At 33.1% G+C, this 11,360-nt stretch overlaps 1 protein-coding gene across 1 annotated transcript; it reads right to left on the reverse strand.

The window, feature by feature from the left end:
• Nucleotides 1-8,171: 8,171 nt before the first annotated feature.
• Nucleotides 8,172-11,288, reverse strand: LOC127790341 (transcription factor MYB35-like). The gene is made up of 4 exons (XM_052319805.1): nt 10,510-11,288; nt 10,284-10,426; nt 10,031-10,151; nt 8,172-9,081 (listed from the first exon to the last, which is right to left on the reverse strand). The coding sequence occupies exons 1-4, from the start codon at nt 10,614-10,616 to the stop codon at nt 8,361-8,363; spliced, it is 1,092 nt and encodes a 363-aa protein (XP_052175765.1). The 5' UTR covers nt 10,617-11,288; the 3' UTR covers nt 8,172-8,360.
• Nucleotides 11,289-11,360: the final 72 nt, after the last annotated feature.

Consider the following 11,360-nt stretch of genomic DNA (forward strand, 5'->3'; position numbering starts at 1 on the left):
TTAAAATTGATGTAATATAAATTAAAATATCATTTAATGTTAAAATTAATAAAATCCCACAATATTGTAATATTAGAATTTATATCAACGTATATTATGTTATGTGTAATATTACTTCGTATTATGAAATCTAATAATGTTTGGAAATATTTGTAATATTATTATAAAATTCATTTAATATTATGAAATATTCCAAAATATATACAATTTTCTAACATTATTATGAAATATGTGTAATATTAGTTAATCTATATAGTATTATATATTATTATGAAAACTATGTAATTTTATTTAATATTATAAAATTTGTATAATATTTCATACACTATTATGAAATTTGTATAATATTATCTAATTTATGTAATATCATATAATATTAAAAAAATTGAATAATCTTATATAACGTTATAAAATTTGTATAATATTTCAAATATTGTTATAAAACTCGATATGAAATCTACATTATTAAGAAATTTATGTTAAATTAAGTTTTATACGTCTTAATATTTTTGAGTGTAATATATATTTTATATTATAAAATCTTGATATGATTTTTAAACTTTGGAGCCTAGAACTAATTTGATCCAACTCAAATTTAATTGGATTAGGCTAATGATTTTACTTATAATTGTGTTGATTTTTAATTCAAAAATTTAATTCAATCTCGATTGATTTGCATTTGAGTTTACATGAAACTTAAAAGTCTTGATCAGTTGCCTGCGTAACGTTGTTTGACGTTAACGTGGCAACAAATGATTGAGGGTGTGGGCCTCAATTATGGAAGTAGTGTTGGTCCATAGCCATAGCCCTAACTGTAACATCCCAAATTCTTCCTATGTGTTATAATTTAAGATTTTAAAAACTTTTTTTCTCACACCACAACCGCTAATATACAAACAATTCTCAAAAATTCAAATTTCACCTTCTCAACCTATCAAACCCAATAATCAAATAACTAGACATGTGATATTATTACAAATGCGAAAACTAGATCGAACCTGATATGGTATATAAGCATAACACTTTATTTATCATATAAGAAATTATTCAATATGTCTACAAAACATATTGCATGGATATTATCTCTTGTAAGCATTAGCTAAACGTCTCAAACATGATTGAAAACATACTAAGGTTCGCATGAGTTTTAATCATTAACTGAATTACTCGCACATAATTAAAGACATGCAAAAACATATTACATTAAGTAAAATAAGCTTATTTTTCAACTATCTCATTTCCCTTAGAGCTATTTGTCAAACTTGGAATGTTTGAATATTCCAAGGACACAGTCCAATTAAAAGATGAACATTCTAGTGAGAACTACAAACAATTTATATATATGCATGAACAGGTACAAAATGTATAAGGAAACAACAAGAATTATTCCAAAGTGCCTTGTTAACATGTCAGCCTCCTCTAACAAGAGCTTTCTCAATGGCACATTCTAGCACCTCTCGGGCGGTCCCTAACCATGTTACTTTAGCTCAATCTCATAAAAGTCATACAAAACACCACATCCATTGTCCCTTAGGCTTATGGTCTTCCTCATGAGAGCTTTTTCACGGCGCATGCATAACATTTCTCAGGGGACATCTATTGAGCCAAATTACTCCAATTAACCTATTGTGTATTTTGATATTTAACAAAACATAATTTTAGTAAAACTATTTTTGGTATATTTAAATCCCTTAATAGAATTTTGATATGTTTTATGGTGAAAAACTTATTTTAAGTATTTTAATATTTTATGTATCAAAATGAACCAAGAAATATTATTTGTTCTAAGTGAAATATTGACACATTATAAGGGGACATATAAGAAAATGTTTTCTTTTTGGAAAACTATCTTTCGGTATTTTAATTGCTAATATTCATTATTGTTAAAATAATTTTTAATGATTTTTTCAAAAAATGGAAATTATATATTTTGAATGTGGTAAAATCACCAAAACCCGAATTTGTTCTAAAACAAAAATTCTATTTTTTTATTGATTTGGGTTTTGATTTTTTAGATATTTTTATTGAATCCAAATGGGGGGTATTTTCTTATTTACATTTATGTATTAAAGTAAATGACATTTACTTAAATTAAAGAAATGTAAATATACTATAATGTATATATGTTATAGATTGTATCATCAAAGCAAAATCTTATTTTCCTCATAATCTGGACTGAAAGTCGACTTTCAGCAAGGGACAGTCGATTATGTGTTATGCAGAGTCGAGGTAGCCAAGAGCGAGTTTTAGCTAATCGACTGTCGGTTTCGAGAATCGACTATGGGTGTCACGAAGTCAACTGTTGATTAGAACAGTTGACTGCCAAACTCCAACAATCGGATTTTTCTAGTCATTACAAGTCGTTTGGAAAGCTTCATTATAAATATCAAGAGGAGAAATCTGGAGAAGGCTAATGCTCTATCATTTCCTATCTTTCTAAAGCACACCCAAGCACTCAAGAAAATCAATCCAAGGCTCAAGCTCAAAGATATTCCTTTGGAGCCCAAGATAAATGAGAAGAAGATATTCTATCCATTTGTGGTAAATTGTATTTGTATTTATATTTGTCTTGTATAATTATTTTTGTATTCATATCCATATTTGTCCAAGATTGTTGGACTTAGGATTACATTGTAACTACTTTAATTTGTGGATTGTGAGTGGCATCCTAGAGCCCAAGTAATCTAGGTGTATTATTATATTGTAATAGTTTTTGGGGTGAGCTAAGGAGAAAACTTTGGTGTTGTGTAAAAGTTCCCTAGGCGAGTTTGTTGGAAAACCTAGATGTGATTTTAATGGAACCTCAAGTGTTGGGTTGACCTTGAGATAGTGGAACAGGTGTTGGAGACACCGAACAAAAATATATTCTTGTGTTGTTATTATTGTTTGTATATTTATATTGCTATCACACTAGATAACATATATATTTATAATAAGTATTTTTTTTATATAAGAAAAACTCAAGAGTTTTTAAAAGGAAAGAATTCAATTTAAATAAGTTTTTAATCACTCAATTCACCCCTATCTTGAATGGCCATTATATTGTGTCAAGGGGACCAACAATATCCAGACTTTTGCCTTCAGGCAACAACAAATATGTACAACAGTATGGCCACACGAATTTTATGAATGCAAAATTTTGAAAACCAACGACATATATTTTTCAAGAAAACACATTTCAAATATGCCACGTGATTTCACGTAAGAAAACAATATGAGTTTGCATACAAGAGCTTTACACAAAATAGGAGTATAAGTACCGAAATCTTACCTTGAACTTAATTCAGGATTCCTCGAAATTCATGCTCGACCTCGATTCTCGTGCTAGGCATACTATTGCTTAACCTTGAGTCTCAATTATCCCTAGCCATCATATTTATTCAAAGGAATATCAATATCTATTTTTCCTAATTTCTCCTTATTTTCTTTTTATTTTCTCTTCAAAAATTTCAAAATAAATATCTTATCAAGTATTTTTATCAAATTTTCCACCACCATAAATCATAAAATATTTTTCTAAAAATATTAAAAAAAATTATAGAAAATACCTCATCCCCACGCGCTAGCCATGCACCTTGTCCCTGAAGACTCGCGTGAGTACTACACGCACCAGTCGTTTTCAAGCTTTTTTTAGTCGCTAGCGACTACTCCGATCACCGAACTTTTGCACCACCTTGAAACCTTCCTCAAGTTGATCCTATTAGCATCCTTGGATATCCAAAACAACTACTAGAAGACCCCAATCAAACAACCAAAGTCTCGACTCCGGCGACCATTGCAATTTTCGGCCAAGCTTCGAAACCACACGAAATCTCACTAAATTCTCCAGAAATGCTCTCCAAGACACGAGGAACAAAAAACCTCTAACCAATCTCTCAAAAAAACTCTCAAACTCTAGAGATTTGATACTCTATTTTTTGCCGAAACACTCGCCTATTTATAGACGAAATCTGGCCATCCCTTGGCCAATCACCGACCATAGCTTCACCCACACGCTTCCTAGGACAATGGAGGTCATACCCTGGCAAGGTCTAGCTGTCCCATCACCGGATTTTGGCTCCATGTGAGGCGGCAGGTCAGCCATGCTGTTGGCATCAAGTTTCAAAAATTACACTTTGGCCCTTAACTTATTTCTTTTTTGTATTTTGGTCCTTATTTCAAGTCCTCAAACTTTGATATTTTACCACTTGAACCCCTTAGTCCCATGCTTCTCAATTGGCCGAACAAATTTGGAAAAATATCATTTTCGATCCTTTTTTAACTAGATTTAAAAATTATACTTAGACCCGAATACATGTTTTGATCGCAAACCCTTTTGTTTCATCTTGAAACTATTTAAAGGTTGTTTCTCATGCAAAATATGAATCTTCTTAGGGTTTTGTTGACTTTCCGAAAGTCTCTTACCATCATTCGATTTTTTAGGCCGACTCTTAGTTGTACCAAAAATCGTATCTGATTTGATTTTTTTTTTTTGTATCATAAATCTCGGCTTGAGATACTTGTGAATGTCATAGCTTTTCCCTTAGATATTTACGCTCTAGGGTATTCCCTGTCATTGATTCGGTGACTTATTTTACTATTAAGCCAATTTTTTTACATTTCAAACTCATTTAAATTACGTGTTAACCTCATGAAAACATGGGGTATCACACCAGTAGCTTCGTGAGATTGTTTATTGAGACCTGGAGATGGGGTTGCAAATTCACAGTGTAGATATGGATAAAAAGTTGTGCGTTTGCTAATAGTTATAACTTTTGGCACGATGGTAAGCGCTTAGTTTTGAAAGTTGTCCAATTGGTATCAGAGTAGGTTGCAGATTCGAGTCTCCTCTAGTACACTGAGGGGGACTATTGGTCCATAGCCATAGCCTCAGCGGCTTCGTGAGATTGCATGTTGAGACCTAAAGATAGGGTTACAAACTCACAGTATAGATAAAGATAAAGAGTTGCGTATTTGCTAACAGTTATACCTTTTTGACACAATGGTAAGCACTAAGTCTTAAAGGTTCCTAGTGTGGTCCAACTAGATTCAGAACAAGTTGCAGGTTCAAGTCTCATCTGGTGCACTGGGGGGGACTGTTGGTCTATAGCCATAGCCTCAACGGCTCCGTGAGACTGCCTGTTGAGACCTGAGGAAAGGGTTGCAAACCCATAATGTAGATAGGGATAAAGAGTTGCGTCTCTGGTAACGGGTATAGCTTTTGGTACGGTGGTAAGTGCTTAGTTCTGAAAGTTCTTGGTAGGGTCCAACAATTGGGTCCCACCCCTAATGATTTGTCTCGTCAGTGTCACGCGAGCAACAAATCAGTTTTGGAAACTCAAAATACTTGTTATATGAATGTAGTTTTCTTTTAATTTGAGTGATGTATAATATGGTCATAGGACAACTCAATTCAAAATACTTATCACATATTATTATCGTCAAGTATCTCTTACACTCCATTGTTGCATTACATATATTTTACATAAAACTCTTTGATAACATTAATCATCATGGTCTTTTATTTTAGGCTTAATACATAAGGTGATCCCTTAATAATTAAAAAATTTATTGTTTAGTCCTTAATATATAATACATCAAGATTCGATATTTTAACTATTAAAAATTATTATTTTAAGTCTTTATTATGATGGAACATTAGCATGTTCATGAATGCGTCTATTTTCACGAGGTGAACACCACGTCAGCAAACACATCAGATTAGATTTATTATATAAATATGACATTTGATCTCTTAATAATTAAAAAAAATGACATTTACTCTCTCAACAATTAAAAAATTTGATATTTGGTCTGTGATATGAAAAAAGATCAAATTTGATTTAAAAAGATACCTAAATTTCATAAAAAGATCTACAAATTTTATTAAAAAAACTAAAAATATTATTAAAAAAAACCTAAAAATTTCATTTCATGAAAAAAAAACTAAAAATATTCAAAAATAAATTGATAGGGTTTATTTTGTCACTTATTATTTAAGATCTCATTTGATAGTTTGTGAACAAGATTTATGGATTTAATGAAGTTTTTTTGTTTTTCATTTGAATTCCTGTTATCACAATTTCAATTAGGTCTTTTTTGAATATTTTTATGTCTTTTTTATGAAATTTTTAGATCTTTTTATGAAATCAGTCTCTTTTTTTTAATATTTTTGTCTTTTTTTATTAAATTTTTAGGACTTTTCATGAAATTTAGGTCTTTATTAAAATATTTTTGTCTTTATTAAAATATTTTTAGATCATTTTTATAAAATTTTTAAGCCTTTTTCCAAAATTTAGGTCATTTTTTTAACATCTAATCTGACATTTTTTTTTTTCATATAAAGGACTAAATATCAAATTTTTTAATTGTTGAGAGTCCAAATATCATATTTATATATTAAGTCTAACCTGATGTGTCTTGTTAACGTAGCATCCTACATAGCATAAATAATGGGTTCATTTACTCTCGGTCACAGTAAGAAATCAAAATAATAATTTTTAATAGTTGGGATATTGAATATTAATGTTTTGCACACCAGGGGCCAAACGTCATAATGTTTAATTGTTGAGGGCCACTATATATATTAAGCCTTTATTTTATGTTTGAGATAGACACTTTTATTAGATTATATTTGGAAAAAGATATTTTAAATGATGTCATTTTAAATTTTATTATTTGAAATGATTTCTATATTGGTGTCATTTCAAATCCATCAAATTTTGAATATAAATCTAAGGTAAATTAGAATTCACATTAGAATGTTTCTAACAATTATATAACAAAACATTAAATTTTGAATTCCAAAAAAGACAAATGATATGGTTAATTGACCCTATCCGAGTGCAACGTTGAAAAAAATATATCGATCTATAAGATTGCAATTGAATCGAGTCAAACTGAGAATTATTGAACTCAAACTCGACTCAACGAACCAATTTCCAATCTCGAGCTCAATTCAACCTTAAACTTGGCTCACTTGAATTGAGTTTTATATAAATCCTAAATTAACTTACCTCTAACTTACAAACGCTCTTTTATGTGTAATGACTAAGACTTTTCCCCTCCCCCTTTCCCCAAGCTCAAGCTCAATTTAGCCTTAAAGCTTCACTCACATGAATCAGGTTTTATATAAATTCTAAATTATCTCTAACTTATGAACACTCTTATATATAATGACTAAGAGTTTTCCTCCTCCCCCCCCCCCCCCACATTCTCTCCCCACAAGCTCGATTCAACGAACCAATTTCCAAACTTGAGCTCAATTCAACCCTAAAGCTTGGCTCACATGAATAAAGTTTTATATAAATCCTAAATTAACGTGCCTCTAACTCACACACACTCTAATATATAATTCCTAAGAGTGTTCCTTCCCCTCCCCTCGTGCGTGCGCATGCATTTAATAAGATTTTATAATTCTAAATCTATAATCATTTGTATTCATAGTTATATTTTATATCTAATATCAAGTTTTTCTTACTCTTCTACTGCAAATTTTATTCATTTCTAACTTACTTGGCAATGGTTCATTTCATATTTTTGCACTTGTCCAAATTACGAATCTTAACTATTTTATGTATATATGCATCACGTCAACCATATTATGAGTAGTCTTCTTTTTAATACACACATTTCGTTCTTATAATCAACTGTATTTAAATATGTATCTATATATATATATATATCTTTTCATATTGAATTAGAAATAATGTCTCCCTTATTTTTTTTTTGTAAGTTTAGTTTTGGGTTGTGAGGTATGATGCACGAGAGCATCTCGGAGGCATTGTTTTGACATTTTTTAAACATTTTCATTTTCAAAACGTCAAAAAATATCAAAAAAACATTTCAGACCCATTTATGCAATTTAAAAAATGTTTTGAAACTATTTTGTAATATTAAAAACATATCAAAAACGTGATTTTGTCAACAAAGAGATAAAAGATGGAAAAAAATCTATATTCCTTGTCTAACTCAAAATTTTTAATTTCTTTTTTTTAAAATTTGTTTGAATGCGTTATGAAATTTATATTTATTTTTAGATTAAATAACTATTTTTATTTACACATTTTCTCGCAATTTCATTTCTTACTTTTTAAAAAAAATGTCATTTTCTTATTTCTATTTCATATCATATCATATCCGTTTCTCGTTTTTGGTTTCGTGCAATTGAGGTTGTGGGGATGGTGAAAATCAAATAACCCAATTAAACTAATTGATTTGATCATTTAGAAACAATAACAAAATCAAAGCAAAGGGCTTTTAGCTAACAACTCAACTTTGCCAAAGCACTATCATTTGGAGCAACCAAAGTGATAATTGTATATATGATATCAATCTCTACTTCTTCTGGGCTCTTTCACTTACATATCCTATGAAGTTGATTAATTGTTGGTAATTGAGTGGAAGAATGGTTCTTCTGGGAAATCCAAGAGCATGTCATTTTGTCCATCAAGCATGGCTTCAACAAAGGATCTATCATAAGATGATGATGAAGCTTCAAAGCTGCTGCAGCTTGTGGTGCCATAGCAGTCATCTCCCATTTCTTCAGCTGCACCAGAGCTTTGTTTCTCCTCTTCTTTCACATCACTTTGCAGCAGCAGCAGCATCTCATTCTGCTGATCATCAGGCTGTGGAAATGGATCCTCGAGAAGAAAATCGCTCCAGCAGAAGCTCGGCGAGGGGTTTAATGGCGCCTCCCTGCTGTGGCTGGTGCCGTGGGAGGCTGCTGCAACTAGAGAGATGGCTTGGAGCTGAGCCAGGAGATCGAGCGAACCATTCGCATTGTTGTTCAAGAAACTGTCTTCAATGGAGTCTGCGTGGGGGCTTGGTGGAAGATTGGGGTTGAAGTCTGGAAATGCTTCTTGTGGGATCAGAGGCTGCTCTGATTTGGGGGCTAATGCATTCTTCAGGGACCCAATTCGAGCCCCATCTCTTGGGAGGCCGCCATTGATGGTTCTATAATCAGCAAGGAGCTTGGAGAACGGCTTGTGAGTAATGGGATCAATCCCCATTGAAAAGAGCTTCTTCTTTAATTTGGTGTTCCAATGGTTCTTCACATCATTGTCTGTTCTCCCCGGAAGCTGCTGGGCTATTATAGACCACCTGAGCCATAAGACATCAGGGCAAAGTCCAATTTCGATATAGTTGTAGTTGAGGTGTCCAAACGGTCATTTCAGGGCAAAGTCCAATTTCGATATAGTTGTAGTTGAGGTGTCCAAACGGTCATTTCAGTAATTCAATAATTGAAAAAATTGAATTATTTTAAAAAATTAAATTGAACCAATTAAACAAACCAAAAAATTTGAAAAAATTGAACCAACCAAATAAATCGAGCAAATACAAAAAAAAAATTGAAAAAAAATGAATAAATTGAAAGATCAAAAAATTGACAAAACCAAAAACTACCAAAAAATCGAAAAATCTTAACTAAAACTCACCTCTGTCGGTCGCTAGTCATAGCAAAGAGGATAGGGAAGGGTGAGTCGGTTTTAGTCGTGATTCGCCAGTAGCCAATTGGAACAAAGAGGAAGACGGGGACAACAACGTCAATGAGTGAAGGCGAAAGGAAGGCGGCAAAATGAAGGTCGAAGGCAAAGGGGACTCGATTCTCTATTCTACTCGTGAGTTGTCGGTCGAAACAAAGAGGAAAATGGAGACGACGACAACTGACAAGGGACAGGGACAATGTTTGTCGGTCGAAGGCTGAAGGCAAAGCTAGAAGGAGGAAGTCTAAGGCCAAGGGTCTTATGACTTATGTTCTTCCTTTCTTCTTTAGCGTGCGCACTTGGGATAGAAACGACGTCGCTTTGTATATTTGGTTGATTAGTTATTTTCAACACAAAAATCTAATCGAATCAAACAAAATTAACCGAAATTTTCAAAAATTAAAATTGAATCAAACCAAAGCCAAGCCAACTATTTCAATTGATTCATTTTGGTTATTTCCGTCAAACTGAAATTTTGCACACCCCTAGTTGTAGTAGAAACAAAATCTTAGAACCAAAAGTTCTGAAGGAAGATGAATTAGCATTTGACAGAGTTTGAAATCAACCTGCTGCCAATAACTTCATGAAGCCTAATGATCAGCTCCTCTTCTCGAGGTGTGAAGCTGCAGCTCTCATGCCGAACCTCGGGTCTGAGACAGTTAGAACTCCACCGGATTCTCCCAAGCCCTGCAGAAACCACACACATGGCGCAAGTGTTGTCCAAAGAAAGAGATGGAAATGATTAAATAGCCTCAGATCACCATGGGATTTTAGCAGAGATTCAGGAACCGAACAAACTGATCGGATAATAAAGAAAACCTGTTTTCTTGGCAACAGTAGTAGTCCGGTTTCCAGCTCCATTTTTGGGCACATGAGCAAGTGTCTTGGCATCGTCTTCTTCATTCCAACGGCCCCTTCTCACGCTCAGTTTGTCTGAACAGGGAGGTCTCGCCATGGATGAACTGATGGAAAATCATGTCAAAAGCCGAGAGAGAGAGAGAGAGAGAGAGAGAGAGAAGAAATTTGAAACAAAATCAAGTCGAACCTTGTTGAGTCCTCGGCGAGTGGATAACCGGAGCCGGCGAAGATGAAGTTGGAGGTTTGATTAGCCAGTGTGGAGGCATGAAACCAAGGCCTGGGAGGCACCTCCATTTAACTATCAGTTTACTTTAATCCATATGGGCTGCAGGTAGGCTCCAAGTGCATTTTGAGTCAGGTTGAAAATGCATGAATTACTTGATCAAAGCTTAGATCTGAAGTGGGTGATATTTTAACCTAAACAATTGCAGCAAATGACTTATTGTGTGATGGAGAGAAGATGGTCCCAAGAGGGTTATTTCCTTTTCTTTCTTGCTTGGTCCAAGAAGATTATTTCAAACTCTTGGCCTGGTTCAATTTGATTAGGGTTTAGCATGATATTGGTTGGATTTTGGATTTAAAGATTTCCGTACTTATATTAATCAAAATTTTGGGTTTAAAAATCAAAGCCACCCGAATTAAAACTTACCCAAATCAACCCAAAGCAATCGGTATCTGCTTCATGTGACTAGAACAACCCCTTTTGGGGGGGGGTTTATTGGCAAGTTTTTAACACCTATGTAGATAAGTCTCTTTATCAACCTAATTTCGACGACTAGGAGTGGTTCTTTTTTTACTGTCACAGCACCTTATTTTTAGATAAATTTGGGATATTTGAGGACCTACAGAATTCGTTCAAGTAATTTGTTGAGTCTCTGCCAGTTGTCTTTGTCTGACAAGATCTCCATCAATTTCATTTTTGTCACATTTGGAAGTCATATTCAAAACTGCCTTGAATCCAAAATTCTAAACCAACCATGATTACCAGTAGCAGCAGCCATTGTTGCTTCTTAGAAGATTAAACAATGGGGCTAGAAC

Source organism: Diospyros lotus, chromosome 14, assembly GCF_014633365.1.
Source record: "Diospyros lotus cultivar Yz01 chromosome 14, ASM1463336v1, whole genome shotgun sequence".
NCBI lineage: Eukaryota > Viridiplantae > Streptophyta > Magnoliopsida > Ericales > Ebenaceae > Diospyros > Diospyros lotus.

Excerpts from the sequence above, each read along its gene's own strand:
- LOC127790341 (XM_052319805.1), bottom strand. The coding sequence starts at position 10,616 with ATGGAGGTGCCTCCCAGGCCTTGGTTTCATGCCTCCACACTGGCTAAT. Across the intron at positions 10,152-10,283 it reads TACTGTTGCCAAGAAAACAG|GGCTTGGGAGAATCCGGTGG; the intron begins GTTTTCTTTATT and ends TGGTTTCTGCAG. Across the intron at positions 9,082-10,030 it reads CATGAAGTTATTGGCAGCAG|GTGGTCTATAATAGCCCAGC; the intron begins GTTGATTTCAAA and ends CTTATGGCTCAG.